Source organism: Pezoporus wallicus, unplaced genomic scaffold (genome assembly GCF_028554395.1).
Source record: "Pezoporus wallicus isolate ANWC-B61680 ecotype Strahan unplaced genomic scaffold, APGP_CSIRO_Pwel_v1 contig_8839, whole genome shotgun sequence".
Lineage (NCBI taxonomy): Eukaryota > Metazoa > Chordata > Aves > Psittaciformes > Psittacidae > Pezoporus > Pezoporus wallicus.
This window is the reverse complement of record NW_026641258.1, coordinates 407,025-428,085: the sequence shown is the minus strand read 5'-3', so window position 1 is coordinate 428,085 and position 21,061 is coordinate 407,025. Positions and strand designations below refer to the sequence as shown.

Sequence of the window (21,061 nt, the reverse complement as noted above, 5' to 3'; positions counted from 1 at the left end):
CTGGTAATTCCTCTTACCTGTTGCAATTCCCTCCTTAGCCATCCTCTCCTAATAATGAAACAACAGTCAAAAGTCTACACTCTCCATGCTTGTCCTTTCTACATTAAGATTCAGTTCCCCACTCTCCAGGAGCTGTTCAACCCCATCTCATTGGATTTTCCTATCAGTACTACAAGGAGCACCTAGTGAGAATGCAGAGGCCAAACTCTGAGTCTATAAATAAAATATTTTAAAGCTCCATGCAAGAACCATTTTCTTCAGAAAAGGGATGACATTTTGCAGTAAGCTACCCATGCAATTTACAGTTACGTACATCCACATGACAGGATTCAGAGAAAGTGTTATTTACTACTTTTTATTTTTAAAACAAACATTACTTATCTGAAATACAGCTGTAAAATGCTGCAGTCTGAGTGACAAGGAAGTACACTTGAATACAGGCATTCCAACACATGCATTTCCAATTAAAAATTCTTAAAAAGCCCTAAACTTGCATTACAGTACAATTATAAAGCTACAAAGCAACATTAAATAAAATGCTTTAGAAAACTTGTTCATAAACACCCAACCTCTAATCATCTTTCCAAAGAAAATACTTTTCCCAGAGAACATCTTCTCCAAGAGAAGATATCTGGTCCCTCTAATGTTCCTGTTCCACTGTGCAGCTTGCTAGACCAAATCTAAAATACTGCAAGCCATGTTTTTTGCAAATCAACTAGCAGTATTAACCTAGTAGGTTAAAAAAATCTGCATTAGATAATAGTACAGGAAAGTTGCAGGTAGTTTGTATTTTAACACAGATAAACTTACTCATAGGATTCATAGGGCGCAGACCCTGGGGTGTCTGTCCTTGTTGCTGATTCTTCACTTGAGCCTGGGGCTGTGTCTGCATCTGGTTCCCTTGATAGGTCAGTCCAAGGGCTGCATAGGCTCTCTCAATGGAGCTGGGATCTATCTGACTGGTAGTGTTTATGCTGGGTGTTGTCTGCTGCCCCACACCCACAGAGCCAGTATTTGCAAGTCCTACTGCAGCTCCACCCAGCAGCGCTGGAAGAAATGTACCAGTATCAAGTGAGTAAGGACAGCAGGAGGTAGCCCAAAGACATCCACAGAAACAGGAAGAGACCCTAAGAAGTACACTAGATAACTAAACCATCTCCTAACTACGTGCAGAGGCCGGATCTGGAAACTTGGCATGAAACAGGGAGACAAGTTTTGACCCAACCAGCCATTACAACAACATGCTATTTTCCCTTTGAGCTGCTGAGAGAAAATCCCACTGAAGTATTTAGGATACCTCTGTTTGCTTCAAACTGAAAATAGAAGCACACCAAGACACAGGGGCTAAAGGCAGAAGGGTATATACAGCTCTTCACCAGTCACTATGATGTTTGGTTGTTGTTTTTTTTTTTTTAATTTTCTTAAAACAAGAAATAGCTCGTGTTAGTCATGAGAAGAGCCCAAAGTAACATGAAGGAAGGAGAAAATGAACAACAAAACCAACCAAAAAAACCCCCTCCAAACTAAACCACCATATAGGTAACACAATGACAGAAGTCATGCCAAAGATTCTAGCAGGAAGACCAAAAAAGAGACAAGGAGAAGGGGGAAGAGACATCTGATACAAACAAAGGATGAAGACAGAACCAAGCATCATCAGGGCTGAAATGACACAACAGTGTGTATATGCATGCCTATCTGTCTCCAGAATCTGGCCAGCTGGAAGAGATGGTAGTGAAAAGCCAATCATGCGGTTGAAAGATCTTGACTTGTTCACCCCTTACACTCTCCTGCTAGGAAAATCCAATAAAGCTATAGAACTTCCACAGACACTAGCTATCAGACAGAAAAATATTTTGTAACTCTAAAAGCAAGAAGAAAATCATATTACATGTTCCTAGATACCAACAGCATCACCACTACCACCTGGGTGCAAGAAAGTTTAATTCCCAATATACATTTTATGGTTTATCCAATACATGGAATTCCCCTGTAGACTTACATTGTTGATTTCTTTTGTCCCCAGCATTTTTGAGAGGCAAACATACAGGACAGTCATGTCGTGTGCAATTCTTCCAGTGTGAGATGATTTGTCGGGAAGATGCACAATGTGCCACTGAAAAAGGGAGAGGAATGAAAAGCTTTACTACCAGGATCTTCACATGGCACAGACAAACTAGGTAGGGAGCAACTACTCCTTTCAGCAAACACATCTACATTAACACAGGTCAGTACAGTATTACTTGAAATAACTCTGAAAATGTAGCTAGATTTCTTTAAGTACTATTGGCTCAACTACAGCTTACTTCAAAGACCTATGTCACATACCCCAGCCTATGGCTCAAAGTACACCACCATATACATCAGGCAGACTGTACCAAGCAATTGAGATGCCAATAGGCACAACCCAAATAAGCCTAGGCTATCAAAAAGGCATCATACATTTTTCCTCAGCTGCTAAGCTAGACTAAGAGTTCATCAGTGCCAGTAGCAGCTTAATTCCTGCTAGCTACTGCTTGAAATTTGTCTCTTCCACTTAAGAGAAACAAGTAGACTACTATTTGCAGATTGCTGCTTTGTGCCTACCCTTATCAGAACGCAGCATCCAAAAGGTATTGCAGTGAGGTACAGAGTTAAGCAAAAGATCTTTACTCATCTCTCTAAGCCTAATCTAGAGATGAGTGCTCTTGTCTCTAACTTGCCTGAGCCTTCTGAGGTTCAGAAGTTGTTCATGATTTCCATTCTTAAGGGGAGAGATAGCTTAAAAGAAATTGTACTTCCCAAGCTACCCGCTAGTTTTCCATGTCCTTTGGGAAGATGCCCTTCTCATTCTGCAAATGATGACTGCAACTATATAACTACTCCTTCACTTACCCTGGCAAGATTTGCCAGCCTGACAGTGTGTCATATGGTTCAGGACATTCTTCATGGTTCGGCAGTGAGGGAGGTTGCACTGTCGCACTTCCCCGTTGGCCTGTTCGCGCCGCTGACACTTGTGAGCATGCAGGAGGAGAACCAGTTGCTGCTGAATAAGTTTCCGTTTTTCTGGATCTGCTGTTGGTGCTCCAGAACCCATTCCTTGAGAAGCTGCTGGTCCCATCCCAGCTTGCTGAACTTGAGGAGCCTGCTGCTGGCCCTGGAGGAGACGGAAAGGAAGTTCCCAGAAAAAAATCTATTTTTGAAAATAATTCATTTAGCAATTACAAATAAACAGGAGCAAAAGCAAAATAAGAATTGAAGCAGAGAAACAACTACCACATTCTGCAATTAAGGGAATAGCCCACCTATCTGTAGCTGTGGATGACTCATTAAATACACCCCTTAGCAACAGTCCTGGCAATTCTCTCACCAGTCATAATTTCCTCCCCATATCACCATCCTAGTCCCAGCTCTTGCCTTATCAAAGAGTAGCAGAACTTTGCATGTGCTGACGGGTTAATTTGCAGTGCTAGACCAACCAGAAAATATTAATAGCACTTAGACCTCAAATCTCCTCCTCATTTTGGAGGCTAGAAAGTTGCATCCACAATTCCTGCATTAAGGGAAGAAGGCACCTTTTAGAGTGAATAGAGTTTCCCTTTATTTCAGTATAAGGTGCCTCAATTTAACTGTTCCTAGAAAAGGAGAATGAAGGGGAAGTTCTGGGAACCTTTTTCCATCAGAAAACTTGCATGTAGGCATTCAAAACAAGTATCTCCTAGTCTCTGCTAGAGATAAAGCACAACTTCAGGATAATATACATGCCACAGAACTAACGTCAAGTATGGCAACATCTAGTACTACTTCTGTTTACTTCTTCAGACTTCTTTGTGTTTCTTCCAGGAGACATTTGAGGAGTACTTTGCAAAGGACAGAGGGGACTCTGTGTTGCCTGCATCACTTCAGTTCAACATCTTTCAGTTTTCAACAGACTCTTCACAGAGGGTTTTAGAGGATGTTTCTGGAGATATCCAGATTTTTAGAGCTCAAGTACTTGCATTTGTAAAGCCCAGTTCTCCTACAGCATTTCAATACTAGTATTAACCTTTCTGTTTACAAGGAGACTTTACCAATTACTCAAGTTCCCTCAGGGTTTCTGCATGTTCTCATATAACCCTACCTGCCTTGTTTGCAGCCTGTCATTCTAAACGATAACAGATAGCAGCAACTTCTCAATCCTAGGTTCAGCTGGGGTTCTAAACAGCAAATTTTGGCTGCTGCTTTATCAGTTCATATAACCAACTGGTTTGGAGACTTCCAGTGTTTCATGCTCAAATTAAAAAAAAACAAAACAAAACAAAAACTCATAGGATTGAGCTCTTTAATTCCAAGGTACAAGTTACCTGGAAATGTTTTTTCAGCAACACTGAAAAGTCAAGAGATTAACCCTCCCAGAGGAGGGGACTGGGGGAAGAGAGGGCAGGCGTGGAATTTGAAGCAAGAAGAAACATAAGCTGTATTTAGAAATCTGAATTTGTTTTCCAAATTAAAAAAAAAACACATGTATGTAGGGGATAAAAAGGCAGGACATGTTGCATGTATACCCCTAACCAACTTCTAAAATGAGACAAACAATCAGCCATGAGCATTAAGCTCAAGCTAGGGAATCTAATGTTCAGGCCCGTCATTTTTAAGCTTGCACCATCCACTATTTGCAGTCCACTTTTCCCACTTCTTTTCCATTCCTTAAGCCCTGCTTCAATGCAGTGTGAGGGGAAAAGGGGAGGCACAGGGCTACTACACCAACAACTGCCAAGGAACATGCAGCATCAGGACTGTTTGTATTCATGTAATTCAGAACAGAAATGAACACACAACTGGGGCTTCTAAGCACTATCATTTCTGTTTGAGAAGGGATACTTCTCTCTCCAAAAAATCAGTGAGTACAAACAGCAAAACAAGCCTCAAAACAAAGCTACACTGAGAAGGGGCCCAATAGAGCAACTTCAAGAGAAGGGATAGGAAAGGAGAGCAGAGGTGCCCAAACAGGTGGCAAATCTCACTTCAGTCAAGGAACTTCATTTAATTTTCTCTGCTAATGAGGTTTGAAGGGCAAAAAATTTCTCCAAAAGAGAAAGTACAACTCAGCTTTCTCCTTCAGATCAGCCTTTTTAAGAGTTAAGCAAACGTATTATGGATGGATTCAGAGCATGCATTCACACTGGGTATGACAGCTGCAAAAACTCATAACATGGCAAGAGCAGAGTATATCGCTCCATTTTAAGTCTACTACAACATTTTCTGGAGACATTTTTCATTCTACTTACCATGTTAGGCATTCCTGCCCCAGGAACTGGCTTCTTGTCCATTGGAAACTGTGGTAAGCTATTCTGCAGTGCAGCTTTATTCTGCATCTGAGGCCCAAGTCCACTGGCTCCAAGCTGCTGCCCAGTATTCTGACTATATGTCTGGCCATAAGGACTGGGATTGCTCATCATTCCCATCTAGGAATTAAAATGGTAAAATGCTCAAGTAAGACAGCTTAAATTCACAATGTGGAAGGCAAATGAATACTTCAGAGAAGCAAGAGGGATCACAGCTATGAACCAGCTGCAATGCAATACTGATCCACATACTTCCCTGCTCCTCCATGTGCATGTATTTAACCCATCACACAACATCAACTTCTCAACCAGACAGCTCCTGTAAACACAGTGAAGTCAACTTACCAAACTTTAAGGTCAGACTGGTCAAATTGGCCTGATTATTTCTTTTTATAAAGATTTGGTGCAACAGATTTCTCATTTCAGCTTTCCCAACCACTAATTTGTTCCATGGGCTATGTACCTCACAAGTCTGAGAGAATTTCTCTGCTCCCAGCACCTCCACATGAAGACAAATATCACCTTCATTCATATCGGCAAGGTTTATCCCAAAAAAACTATCCCACCCAGCTGTCAGCACTCCCACAGCTCCTCTCCAGACAGCTGTAACAATGCATGTCTGTATACAATCTTTCTCTATTTAAGAATATACCATAGGCATAGATAAAACCACACAGTCACAGTAACCCATTTGCAGTGAGCAGTACTGGGGTCAAAAGGAGATGTTCGTAGACAAATAAAACAAATCTGCTGAACCATTTATCCATAGAGGATGTAAGATTTCTATATCATACAAACTACATGTATATTCAACAGGCCTTCTAGGACCAAAACAACTAGCCATAGAGGATCATGAAACATGGAGATCTTTGTTAAGATTACCAAGTTCTCACCATTACTCACATAGGATCCTAAAAGAGCCATAACTCATAATAATAAAGGCACAAACATACTTTAAAGAACTGCACTGTTTCAATTCACATTAGCATTTGACTAGACAATGTTCAGTCTCCTTTGATACTTCATGGTTCAAGTCTGGGCATTTTTCTGCATTCAAAAACTATACAAGCTCCTATGGTAGGTTTGTTTACAATCATTCCTACATTTATTCTCAAAGCATCCTCCCCTAGTAGAAACACCTTCTTTCTTCTCCTTATTACAGAGAAGTAACATACATGTCCAGCAATTACCTGTGATTAGTCAAACACTTTTTCAGGTTGTAACATCTGCCAATCCACTATAAAAGTTGCCTTCAATTTGCATTTACAAAGTAAAGCAGAATCAAATCCAAGCTACAGGAAAAGAAACACAAAATTCACTAAAGAGCCTGCCACTTTAGACATCCGATATGTACAACTGAATTCCCTTGAGGACAGTGCCTCTCTTCCACAAACAAGGAATAACAATAATCACAGAACAGCAATTCATTAAAAAGCAAAGCAAAGAATCTCCACACACGGAAGATACTGCAGTGATTAGGCAGAACCAAAAAAACCTTCCTTTTCTCTGTTTCCTTTGGCACTACCCCTGCTGTGTCTCAACTGCAACGAATACACACAGGGTGACCAATGAGGCAGCTGCTGCCAAAAAAAAGGACAGGTAAGAGTCAAACCCTTCCTGCTTCTCCCTCAGAAAGCGAATAGGACCTTATTTGCAAGCAGAGCAGAAGGGAAAGGAAGAAAAATGTAAGGAGTCAGCAAACACTTTCAGGACTCTTCCCCATCGTCACTGCTGCCGCAAATTGACCAGCAGTTGGTCAGATTTAATTAAGGACTAACCATGGGAATCATTTCCTTAAGACAAGGTCTGTTTCCCTGTAAGACAGCCTGGATCCCTTTGGCTCCAGAAAGGGTTTTGAAAGCAGGTACATCCCCAAACCCAGAAATTTCTAAGCAAAGTTTTCAAGTTCATTAGCAATCACAGCTCCCAAAGTTAGCTGACACCTGAGAGTACCCTAAAGCAAGGACTATGTTGGCCATCACTAACACTGTTCTCATAACGTCTACAACTTACACTGCTATCAGCCTCGAAAAAAAACCCTAACCAAATAATTCAGACTTGAAGGCTCAAGGCACATTTTCACACCCTAGTGTCACGGTGAGAAATTAAGATGCCCAACTCAGATAACTGTGGGGACTTCACACATTGATAAAAAAGGATTCAGAATAACTGTGGCCTGAAGAGCTAGCTCTGTCCTGGCTATAGGGGGAGAACCCTAAACCCAGACTTAAAAAAAAAAAAAAAAAGCACCTTTACCATGTCACTCATAACAGACTTCTTCTAATGAATTTCAGGGATGAGGTTTAACCATGTCAATCAACTTTTGTATCTGCCACACAGCTGGATAGAAGCTCTATGTGAAGCAGCTGGCTTTTTCAAATGTACTAATCAAGTTGGCCCAGCAAAAAGTTCTGGTATTTTCTTAAGCATGAGCCATTGGAACTGTTTGGGGTATAAAACCAATCCTTCAAACAAGGCTGTCTCCATTGCAGAAACACAGGGCTCCACTCTCCCAAGGGCTGACAACCATCATCCACCCCACCAAGGGGGCTTCCTCCACCCTGCTGTACCCCAGGGACCTAGCAGCAGAAGACTGCATGCCCAGCTCAGCTGATCCTGACAGAAGTAACCCTCAGTTCTCTGTCTCAGTCTACAGGAGAGGCAAACACCAGAGAAGCATAGACCAGGTTGGAGGGCAAACGTGCCAAACTGGCTCTGAAAGCCACAGACTCAAGCAACATCTAAGAAGGACGCTAAAACCCAAATGTCTCCAGGTCTCTTGGAATAAATCAGCAGCCATTCTTGGTCCAGGTGAAATAGACACCTGCCAGATTCACAGCTGAACCTGATGGCAATGCCTCCCAGTCTTGCTATCACAGACCCACTAACCTGACACCAACAACCTGCACGCAACTCTAGACTGAGTGAAGGGTCATGTGTGAGGTTCTTCACCTGGCACAAGGTGGCCTTGTGACCCTGGCACAAGGCGCAGAAGCACACATTCATGTCATTTCCTGTGATACGTTGAGAAATATGGATAAAAGAAAACACCAAACAGGAAGATATGGATGGCCTCATGACTACTGAAGCAAGATAAAAATAACCCTGTATAATTTTATCAGTAGGAAACAAACAGACTGACACAGTACATCATTACATTCATGATCTACTGGAGTGAGGGGTAGATAAACAATTAAGTGCAGAAGAACCAGCCAAAGAAATGTGCTGTTAGCACCATTACATGAGACAAGTACAAGGCTTCATCTGCAATATCATGCAAAAACGCACATGACTGAATCATAGTTAGAAGTCATTCACTGCAACTTCTACACACTCCTTCCTGGCCACCTCCTTCCATTGCTCTGCCCATTTCTCTTCTTATTCATCCCATCTGTTGTTTTTCTTCTCCTCAGAGCCTCAACTTACTTTCAGCACATACAAAAAGACTTTGACACAGGAAGAGCAGACAGAAATCCACAGCACAGTAAAGAAGAGGAAAGAAGGAAAACTGCAAAAATATGATACTGCATGGCTAATAGATGGCAAAGGTAACCTCAAATGGTTATACCTTCTACATACAGTAGAAAACAACTTGACTTCCCTGCCTCCAATGGAAGCAGAAGCTATCATTACCAGGTGGAAGGGGAGCACCTCCCATCATGTAAAGAGCATCACGACACAAGTTCAGGAAACATCCTAGTTCACAAGCACAAGCAGCATCAGATAGGGCTGTTCAGACACTCCCCCCTGTCTGAGAAAAGCAGCTACAAAGGCTGAGGAAATTCTCTGAAGTTTTGTTCCAGTGCCATGAAACGCAAGCATCTTCAGTTTGGTAGGTCAAGTAACTAACTCTGATTGCCATTCTACTTTCAATACCATTGAGTACAAATTGAGGAGAAGTACCTGTTACAGCTACACACAGACATTAAATATATTCTACTGTTTCTCTATAAAAAGAATTGCTTCATTTACAGTCTAGGATTTGAAAGACAACTAGGTTTCAGCAGTAGTATTGAACAATGACCAGTTTTAAGATATACAGAGATATAAATGTAAGCATGGAGAAGTGAAGAAATAGGATTAGTATTAGTTACATTTTTTCAAATAATCCAACATTTGCAGCATCAACTATGTATGTCTCTCAGGGTAACTGTAGTACATGCACTAGTTTAAGACCATACTGATAGCATCTTTCCAGATCAAAGATGTTCACAAGTGTAAGTTAAGAATCAGGAAAGTCAGTTCTGGTAAATTCCAGATGGCTCTTTAAAACCAAGAATTTATGGTACATCACTTCACAGTGCCATTCTACTGACTGGTAGAGCATTGCTGGACCTAGGCATAACAACAAAATTTTGCTAGTGGTATCCACTGCATTCTTTCCAAGGACTGTTATTGCTCTTCTTTGCACCTGACTGCATAATGTTTTAAGATACCTACTGCAAGACACTAGCATTATTTCACTGTCATCCGTGCAATGAACTCCCCTGACCACCCCAGAAACTTCAATTCAAATCCATGTCTCCACTGCTCTAGTTCTCCCTCACAAACAAATACTCCTCCCTTACGCTTCGATCAAGTGAGCAATTTTCCATTTTTTCACCTTGGTTCAAAGAAGAAAAAGCAAAGGACCAGAACACACAATTAACTTCACCTGTTGAATCAAACAGCTAACAGGCAACCAAGAACACCGACCTCCTACTGAAAGTGCGATTTTAAATATCCTAGCACTATGGAACATCATCTAATTTTACAATTTTAGAGTGAGATCATCTTCAGTCTCTGTGCAGCTCTGAACAGAACTTTATTCTGAAATTTCTCATTGTTTTACTTAAAGGAAGTTATGGAGATTCTGAAGAATTACATTTGTCTTTGTATAATATTGATGTTGATTCTTTCAAGAATCATAGAATAGTTTGGGTTGGAATGGACCTTAAGATCATTCAGCTCCAACTCCCTGCCATGGGCAGGGATGCCTCACGCTGGACCACATTGCCCAAAGCTCTGTCCAACCTGACCTTGAACACTATTTAATAGAGGTTAAACCAATAAAACCAAGTGTATCGATTACAACTGAAGTCTGTATATACCCCAACGGTAAACCAAATGACAAATTACTACTGGAACTCTAAACATTTCATGTAATTTCACATGCAAGTAAAATACATACCAGAGGTAATAATAATGCTCTTTACTAATCTGAACTGCCTTCATATCCATTTCATTACTTGAGTAAGGCAGTATTTCTTCAATCAGTGGGAGATGAAATCTCAGTGACCTGAAGGCCACGTCGCTTAGTTACTCTGTGATAGAGAATTGCTAATACAGAAATGCACAACACAAAATACTCTCCTCCCCTAATAAGAGGCTGGACAAAAAAAACGTAACTGAACCTACTGGAACAACAAACTTAAGTAGATAAAATTGCGAATGAAGAATGGTTCAAAACAGGAAATGTGAATTTCTTCTCAGTCTAATACAGATCCTGAATTTGCTGTTTACTTTTCAATTAATCAAAGTTGTAAAGCTACCTAGTGAAACAAAAAGGCCCCAAAATGCTTAAACATTGAAAGAATCAAGGCTTTACAAACAAATTCCAAGCTTTCATTCTAAGAGTAATAGGCAAGTCTGTCACCCTCCTAACTTGCTCTCAACATAGCACATAGAAAACCAAAAGCTATTCAAGAAAGTAAAACTGACAACAATTCCTTTCACTTCCCAACTTCTCAGTTCCTTTCAGGCTAGACTTTCACATGCATTTTTAAGCTGGTACTGTCACCAAAGCAAGGTCCACAACTCCTCTGACTGGCAACATCAATTCCTTTAAGATTATCCGTCCCCAATATCAGCATCAACTTCCGTACTGAGGACCATAAACTGGACCAGAAAAAACAATGCAAATGAATCTTTTCTTTTTAAATGACCATCTGAGTTTCAAGCTTGGATTAGTTCCTCAACAGTCTCATGCAACTGACACAGAGACGGCATGCAGACAGAATTGCTTCTTTGTACGTCCGTGGCTGCTTTGCTGCTTCCAGCATATGAAAAGCTACAGCATTAAGCCACAGGATGTAAATGGCACATTCTGACAGTACAATTTTATGCATACCAGGTGACCCTAAATCAATCATTTACATTGACATTTGGGATTTCAAGTCCTAAAAAGTAGCCACACACCTAGAAATGTTTGGAAGTACATGGGTAATACGTAAAGCAGGTGCGCCACTACTGCTAGCCAATGTTTTGGGAGGAGAGGAACAATACACTTCAGTAACTCCACAGAACAACGGAACAAAGCAGAAATGCAACCAATTTTACTTTCCAAATTGGCAAACCACTTGTCACAAGCTCATCTTTACTGTTAGAGGAGTATAACACCCTCCCTCCCAAATAGTTCACAGCACAGGAAACCTAAGCTATTCCTCAGTACAAACCATTGCAGACAATACACCTCCATTTTACTGTGATGGAACTCCCGGAGGCAACACTCCCCTCCCCCCCTCCCATCACCTAAACGGGCTGACATGGCAAGGTAACATGATGAAGCTGAACACAACCAAAGTGTTTGGTCTGTTTTTTTTTTACTTCCATTGAAGGACAGCTCCTGGATAATGTACAATTTTGCAGTGAGGAAGGAAACCTACAGAAGTTATTACACAAACTCCCACATTAACAGCAACACAGCACTAAAATTACCAATTAAAAAAAAAAAAGGCTTTTAAAAAACAACTGCTGAGGGTCCTCTGTTTTCATCTACTTTTTGAAGATTTGTAGGTGGGAAAACACAAAAGCAGATGGGTGGAGAGAGAAAACAGTCAGACATGACTGCTGTCAGATTTTGCTAACTCCAGTGCATGAAGTGAAACACAGGCTCCCTGCCAACAACCAAACCAATTGAAGACATTCTGGAATTTCAGCCTCCATTTCAGACTGTTCTCTCTCATCCGGCAGTTTCAACTCCTGTGCAAGGGCTATACCCATCACACTCAAAGTCACCAGCTTTTTGTAATCAACAATTAAAAGACTCTGAAGTATCTTAACCAGTCTGGGACTGCAAACTAAAACCCAGAAGTTTTGGTCCAAATATTCCCAAAGGCACAAAGTGTTCTTACTTTTGATGTACAACATATTTCAGAATTTAAGTAAGCAAAGACAACAATTTAACTTTGGGCTACATCAGCCAAAAGATTGATTTTGTGTTCTTCTATTAATTCTCCTAGCTAAATGAGATTACAGTGCATAACCCTAGAGCTCTGGTAAGTAAGGGTTAAGAAGTTGCATTTCACCCGATATATCAATTTTTGATCTCTAAATACAGCTTTCTGAGGATCAAAGTAAATTTACTTTTTTTTTTTTTTACAGCCAAGGAATAATGAATTAAATACCATGTCATTCCAATACAAGAATACTTCTACATAGTTACATATTTCTTTCCACAGCAAACTGCATACAAATTTGCTACTGTAGCAATGAAGCTTTGCAACAACTTTCCTATCAGTCAAAAATATCTAACATGACCAGGTCACACATTACTAGACACGTACATATAGATATCTATCAGAACCATTAGCACACTGAGCTTAAGCAAACAGCTCAAGAACTTTATAATTAATAGCATTCACAAGACAATTTACTACATTAAAGTGTATCAAAACCATTAATACACAGCATAATTTTCATTTACGTTTCAAATACGTTAAAAGACTATGTTACTTATCATTCCAAGTTCTTCAAATGGACTTCAGGCACTCCAATATAGATCTATTCAAGTATTGCAAAGCATGCTGGAAAAAACCGCCCCCTCATTAGCCAAGAAGCAAAATATTACCCACCCCTAAAGTGAACTGAAACATTGAAGTATTTTCTAGGCTTTTGATCAAAACACTGAAAACTGGAGAACACATACTTAAGTGGCTCCCTACACTAAAAAAAAAAAAAACCTAATTGTGCATGATAAAAATTCAGTGCAGACATCTCTTAGTCACTTAAGCCACTAGGTCTTCACTTCTCAGTGACTCATGACAACAGCTTCTTCCCCATCGCCTAAACCCTATAAGGACATTTCCTTCTCCAGCATAAAAAAAGAATTTTTTTTACCCCAGCTTTCTAATTTACTCTCCTATAGACAAAGCCTTTATAAAGTTTAAAAGTAGAACTGAGTTGGTTTAACAGTCTTTTAAGAACCCATCATTTGTCTTCAGGTGTCCTTAACTCACATACCTATTTTTTTAAAGGCCAATGTATGTGTCTTAGCCCATACAGTGTGCTAACTCTATTCAAACCTGAAAGTGCCTCTCAGCATCTGCTACAGCATATACATTCACTTGATTTCAGACAACACAAACTCTCATTAAATGTCACAAAGAGAAGAGCACCACCATACCTAAAAGGTCCTGATGGATTCCCATCACACTCAATATCAGGATCACATTAGATGGGAAAGTACATTTGTGGATGATACATAAAACAGAATAAAATATAAGCATGTTACTTTCCAGTGTTGCTGATAAACTATACTGCCACAAGATTTCTACAACAGACTTTTTAATCTAGCAATAGTCTTACTTGTTGTGAAAGACTCAATTTTTGCCTCTCATCACTGCTCCAGGTTTCACTTTAGCAGCATATGAACTATTTACCACATGATCCAGGACTCTTAAAAGAGAAAAAGTCCTATTCTATAGAACCCATACCTCCCAGGAATAAATCTTTCCAAAGTCAACAACAAGAAAGAAGGTAATAAAGTCAAGTTTAGCTTGTCTTACCTTGTTCATAGCTCCAGGCTGTGGCCCCCTCAGTGCAGCCTGTCCTCCTATTTGTGGAGAGCCTTGTTGCAGTGTCTCGGCCAACAGGTTACCAGGATTACCCATTCCTGGGTTTGGGTATGGCATATTAGGTCGACCTCTGCCTGCTCCAATTGAACCGTTCATGACTTGCCCCTGCATCATTCCCTGTCCGTTGCCTGCTGCCAACATCCCAGGATTCATGCCAGCATTCATCCCTGTGTTCATTCCCATGCCAGGCTGATTAACTGGACTGTTTACTGTCGGCATCATTCCCGCTGTGGATTGGGCTGAAGGACCCTGGTTTGGTCCACTTGCACCCATCGCCATATTGGGAGAAGTCAACCCAGCCTGTGCCATGGGGCTTTTCACCATGCTGTTTAACATTCCCATTCCAGGACTGCTTTGTTGGGTTTGACTGGCCATGCCTTGGCCAGGGCCACCTACCCCCATATTGAGATTTGGGGAGCTACCAGCCCGTAAAAGTTCAGACAGCTGCTTGTGTTTAGAGGCAGCATCTTGTGCCAGGCCAAGGCTGGTCTGCAGCTGATTAATGTCACCACCATTGGTGAGTACCAGTTCTGTGGAGCTGATCAGTTCATCTGGCAAGTCATGTTCCAGATCAAAGAGTGAGCCAAAATCTGAAAAGCAAAACAAATTTTATATGAGGTCAGAGCAATCAGCAACATCTTTCAGAAGAATCTTGTTCATTAGTTTTTATTTTTCTATTTCAAGTAACTAGCAAAACTTGACTTTTTATGTTCCAGCAAAATTCCCAGATCAGTCATTACTGAAAGCTATCCAAATTGTCATGGTAAAAGTAATTTCTAAACTTTACAGAGTTTAAACTAGAGAAGACCATTCTGCTTCACTCTCCTACAACAGTTTCTGTTGAAAGATCACTGATCAGTGATCTGAGTAAAGCTCAGAGTATCATCTCTCAACTTGAAAAATCTGAGAAGAGAGAAAAAAGCCTGTATTAAAACCCCACAATTAGCCAAAGGAATTAGACAACTATTATAAAGGATTAAAAAAGGTTGATAGGAAAGCACTGTCATTTATTTTTAACTTTCAAGGAAGTCTGTCACTTTTGGAACCAAGATAACTAATATATGGTTTTCCAAAAAGTGTTAATAGAGGTTTAGTTGTGGCATTTGGGTTTTTGGTTGGCTGGCTTCGTGTGAATTTTTTTTTTGGGGGGGGGGGGGGGGGTGGCGCTTTTTTTAGGCGGGGGGCAGGGGGGGCCACACAGAATTGCAAAATTCCACTAAACTTCACTTGGACAGTCAGTATCTTCCCACAAAGAACACTGTTGGAAAACAGTCATATAACCCTCCTGGCCACAAAGCTGTGAAAAAAAGAAACCACCAGGATGAAAGAATCTGATTCATATCTCAGGAGCCCATGCAAAGCAATTCCCAAGCTAACCAAGTGGAGAAAGGTTAGTATTTGGGATATCTAGAAACAAGAATATTGGACAGCACCAGAATTAATTTGCTCAAGAAAACAAAAAGTTCTTAGGTCCTCAGAAGGGGCATGCACCTTGAGCTGTATATTTAATCTATGGTAGTTAAAACAAACATAACCTAAAAAGGTTATGGCTAAAAACTGTGCCACCCTGTGATGTTGCTACACACATCTAAACACTTAATATTTGGAAGAATACTTAGTAAAGAAGAGGGGATTTCAATCTTAATTATTAGAACATCTCAGCACCACTTCTGCCAAAAAGGTCATTTCATGGATGCTCTGTAGGAGGTATTGCACTCCACTTTCAAAAATTTCAGATCCAGCAATGACCTAAAATACTATTCATTACCTCAGCAACTGCATTTAAAGGAAAATCTCAATTACACTGAATTCTAGAGAGGCTGGCAAGATGACTTGGTCCAAATATTAATAGAAAAATACTACAGTTAAACAGCCTGTAAGTCAGAAAAGCTCAGCAGCATTAGAAATCAGTTCAAAATGTTTCACGATACGGTACCAAACTCCAGTACTAACAGAGTTTCTACAACTATGTAATTGTTATCACAGAAAAGATAGTAACTTAAGAACCCTGAAAACAGAGTAGGAGGTTGGCAAGAACACAGGTAAACCACAACAGAGGACATTTTGTAACTCCATTTATATATTCTTCACTACTGCAAAGCACCAGGGACAGAATGATAACTTCCACTAAAGAAGTATGCTTTAAACTATTCAAATCAGTCTGCCCATTCTTCATCAATGTAAATCTTGTGCTAAAAATTATGCTTTGCAACACATACTAAGGACTCAGCTTTTATTTGTATCACTGGTAATCCTTAGCATGACTGGTATTTTTCAAAAATTCAGAAGTGAAGGATGAACCAAGAGAATAAAGCTTTGTGCAAGTTGCCCCCCATTTAAAATGATGAATTTACAGTTTGTGTCACTAGACTTATCGCAACCCCTCCAGCCCCCAAAAACCTTACAGTACTCAGTGGTTAGCTTAAGAATTAAACACTGATGAAATGGGAAGAGCTGCAGTGGAAGAGATCTTTGAGCTCCCCTCAAATTAAGAGGAGAGATCAGGGACATGGGGAAAGCAAACAAAAAGACAAAATACAAGACAGTTTAACACAGCTTTTCAAGATGCCTGTTAGGATGCCTTTAAAAATGAAATGCTGAAGTACTACATCCAGAACACTGACAAATGGCCGATGAGTGAGGTAGAAGTACAAAATATGATGAGTAATTCATAAGTTATTCTGCCACCCAGGAAAAAAAAAAAAAAATCTCCTTAATGAGGAACAAACAAAAGTGAAACTGAAAGTCAAGTGTCTGAGAAGAACATGAGCCAGCACAAACCCTGTACCTACAACATAACCATAATGGCAGCACACAGCGACCTGTCTGCAAATGGAAACAGCTGTGGAAGCAAGATGAGTACCCAGCTCAAAGACCAGTTCTGCATGTGACTGTAGCTTGGGAAAAGAACTTCTTCTGTTGAACAGATACAGCCTCCATGAGAGGGCAAATGCTAAAAGAAAAATCACTACTCCTGTCCTGAGATCATATCACTGTCTATTAAGCCTTTCACAAACCCACCTAGAAAACAATCGGTAAACATCCAAGCATGAAGATTTAATTTGTTTTCAAACAACCATAAAATATTTTCTCCAAAAGACCCCTTTAGATGATTTCAAGATAACACCTATCAGATAATCCCTATCAGATTATTTACATCAAAATAATGTAGAACATTCTTTCTCTAAGACTAGGATTAAAAATCCTAGCAAGTTAAAGATTACACAACAGAAGATTCATCACAGAAGAATACTACTGGCTACAAGCCTAAGTTTTAAGTCCTAAATACCAAAAATGCTACATTCTGGTATGAGTTTGCTCTTTTTATAAGTCTTTCCCAAAACTTCAAAGTCGTCTTCAACCAGTAGATAACAAAACTGGATAAATACTCAGTTGTCTGGTCAATTATGGAAGTTACATTTTTAGTCAACTGCCAGGAAGCAGAAGTTTTCAGACGTAGGACTGAAACATGAAGAGTCTCAGAAGACTACAAAGATCAACAAGGCTTTGTGTATCTCTAGCAATACCTGAAATTCATTTCACTATTTTCTACATATAATAGGTATTCTAAAGCCTATGGTAGAAATTCCTACCTATGACCAATCAAAGAAACTGGTAAGACTGGGCCATACAGCTCATATACCACATGAAAATAAGAGCACATACACAGAAGACAAAGGTATAGCTTAAAACAATGGTGATAACTGTTATTGGAACTGACTTCAGTACACAGAGTCCACTGCTTGCCTTGTATTCCATTTCATTAAGGTTACACACACAGACTTCTTACTAACAAAATAAAGCTCATGAGAAGGTGAAGGAGGCAGATCAGTCCTGCAAAGGTTTGCCTACCTGATTCATGACCCCTAGAGATCTTAAGGTAAAATCAGACACAGGAAAACTGGGTTGCAATAGAACTGCTGGCATCTGGTCCAGGAGCTGTGCAGAGCTGTGCAGAGCTGTCCAGTAATACGCAAACATTAAGTGGTAGAATTAAACCCTGATCTCCATAAAGTGGCACAGAGTGATTCCACATTATGTTACTTACAGTATTATTACTGTGTTTCTTTCCATGAGTAACAAGAAGATATAAAAAAGATTGCTACTGCCAACTAAGATTCAAAGGAAAGAAGCAAAGTACCTTAACAAAACAACATCTCAGCAGGTAATCAGAAAGTCTTAAGGTAGTGTCAACATCCAAAGGCATATAATAATTCCTCTTAGGAACCCTATCACTAGGTCTGGTTTTGTAGAGTTAAGAAACTTGCTTGATTTGCCCAGGCTACATTAGATCTGTAGTGAGGCAGTGGATCAGAAAAGACAGGAGATGGAGCAGGACCATTTCTTTCAGTGGCAGTCCAGTTAGATTGCATTAAGTAGTATGAACTGCACCCTAAACTGTGAGAAAGCAACTTCAAAAATCAGTGTGTTAGTTTGTGTTGCATACTACGGATTGCTTCCTTAGGTTCAGACCCTACTTCCAAGAAGCCTGCTTTTGACAGTGTCTGATCTGCAAGATGCATGGAACCTGCCAGCCTGAGCTGGAAACCCACCTGGCACCAAAATGGACTTTAAACTAGTACAGATTCAGAGTGTGCAATCAAAATCCTAAGTCAATAAGACATGGAAGCCTTATCAAGTGATTAATTTTCAAATGAGTCAAAGTATTTATTTCAAGCTAGTGTTACTGCAAGCGCACCTGTCAGCACCAGGGATGAAACAGTGCTCAAAGCAGGCAAGGCAAGGTAAATATTTCCTTGTTTAGAACACAAGGAAAATCATAGTCATAGAACAGTTAGGGCTGGAAAGGACCTTAAGATCATCCAGTTCCAACCTCCCTGCCATGGGCAGGGACACCTCACACTAAACAATGTCACCCAAGGCTCTGTCCAACCTGGACTTGAAAACCACCATGGATGGAGCATTCACAGCTTTTTTGGACAACCCATTCCAGTGCCTCATCACCCTTACAGTAAAAAACTTCCTCCAACTTTTTATGTTAAAGACACCAGAACTGTATACAATACTCCAAGTGAGGTCTCACAAGAGCAGAGTAGAGGAGCAGGATCACCTCCTTCAACCTGCTGGTCATGCTCCTTTTGATGCAGCCCAGGATATGGTTGGCTTTCTGGGCTGTGAGCACACACTGCAGCCTGCTCACGTTCAGTTTCTCATCGACCAACACCCCCAAGTCCTTCTCTGCAGGGCTGCTCTGACTCTCTTCTCTGCCCAACCTGTAGCTGTGCCTGGGCTTGCTCCGACCCAGGTGTAGGACCTTGCACTTGGCATGGTTAAACTTCATAAGGTTGGCATCAGCCAACCTCACAAGTGTGTCGAGGTCCCTCTGGATGGCATTCCTGCCCTCCAAAGTATCAACCGAACCACACAGCTTGGTGTCATCGGCAAACTTGCTGAGGGCGCACTCAATCCCACTGTCCACATTGCTGACAAAAATGTTGAACAAGACTGGTCCCAACACTGACCCCTGAGGGACACCACTCGTTACAGGTTTCCAACTGGACATTGAGCCATTATATCAATAAAATATATCTATACTACCTACTTAGCAAAGAAATTAACATGTGGGTTCAAGTAGCACATGGTAGTTTCTTTTGCGTGCTTTCTAGCTTACAGTCATGATTCAGTCGTGTTCTCTCTTCTGGATTAAGACAACAGACCTCTATTCACCTTTCAGCATAAAGTAGGTGTTTCTGTCTACATGAATTATCTGTTTCTAGCAAACAGGCTGCAGTGAACAACATTAATTTTCGAAGAACTTGCCCATGTGCTACAAAATAGCAAGAACACTTTTCTCATATACTATACCCTCAGACTCAAGACACTGAAGCAGTCAGTCTCAGAGAAAAGTTGGTACACCTGTACCAACAGTGTCACATATAACAATGATGCCTGAAGAACCCTGCACGCCAGACATGCAAGACAACAACTTACTCTAGTGCTTACCTCATTGATGATCTTGCAGAGAAAGGTAAGAGACTTTACAGTTCCTGTCCCTGCATCCCATTTATTACATTATAGCCTGAACACAGAAGTATCAAATTAGAAACTGCTGAATAGTCACCTTTTTGCACAAATGTTTCTGGACTCGAGAAACCTATCAATGGATGAAATTATACCACAGTCATTAGGTTCGCAATGAAACAAGTGGACAAGGCTTAATACAGGACACTGAATACAAAGTGTGCATGTGACAGGGTTGACAGGAGCCATAGAGGATGTTGGACTACACAGAAAACATAACACCTTTGCTGCACTTTCAGGCAAAGAATAACAATAGGCTGCTGAGGTCAGTCTCTTCTCTGCACAGCAACACAAAAGTTCTCCAGGAATTGACCAGGGCCTTGATGTAACAGAGAAAGAGTCCAGAGGATACAACAATATTCCACAGAAATGAGCCATTTGGGCTTGCAGTCAAGCACCAGCATTACAGGCCCTAAAATGTGCTGCCTGAAATGCTCTTAAAACACAAAAAAAACCACCCCCACACCCAGAAAACTCAAACCACACAAAAAAGGCAGAACAAGATAAGGAAACTATTCTCACAAGAGAATTCTCTAGTACCCATGAAAATGCAGATGCAAAGATCAAGCAAACTTGCAATCAAGTTCTAATCAAGAAAGCCGTCAATTCCCAAGGCCTCTGCAACAGCAAAAAATTGAGACAAGTTCAGTTTCACTGGGGAAGGGAACCACGTCTGAGGCAAAAACTCTTAATGTTCTTACCAGGCAGGTGTGAAAGAACTTTGCTATAGAGCATTTTGGAGATCAGGTTTATTCTTACCAATAAAGCCCATTCAGGAGAAGGCTTTTCATGTAGATCATCTGTAGCCACTGTTATCCAATGGTAATGCAAATTCTGCCAAACCACCTTTCCTAACTTAAAATGTAGAGTTAATTTCATTAG

General features: G+C 40.5%; 1 protein-coding gene across 3 annotated transcripts in view; it reads right to left on the bottom strand.

The window, feature by feature from the left end:
* EP300 (E1A binding protein p300) overlaps positions 1-21,061 on the bottom strand; it is a 62,023-nt gene that overhangs the window by 31,603 nt on the left and 9,359 nt on the right. For 2 of the 3 annotated variants that reach the window (XM_057422750.1, XM_057422751.1), the window contains 5 exons: positions 14,069-14,727; positions 5,247-5,423; positions 2,875-3,136; positions 2,003-2,116; positions 811-1,047 (listed from right to left, as the gene is read on the bottom strand). In XM_057422750.1, coding sequence (XP_057278733.1) covers positions 811-1,047; positions 2,003-2,116; positions 2,875-3,136; positions 5,247-5,423; positions 14,069-14,727 — 1,449 coding nt within the window. Of the gene's footprint in view, positions 1-810; positions 1,048-2,002; positions 2,117-2,874; positions 3,137-5,246; positions 5,424-6,493; positions 6,662-14,068; positions 14,728-21,061 lie in introns of those variants that run through there. The other variant, XM_057422753.1, reaches the window with a different exon arrangement.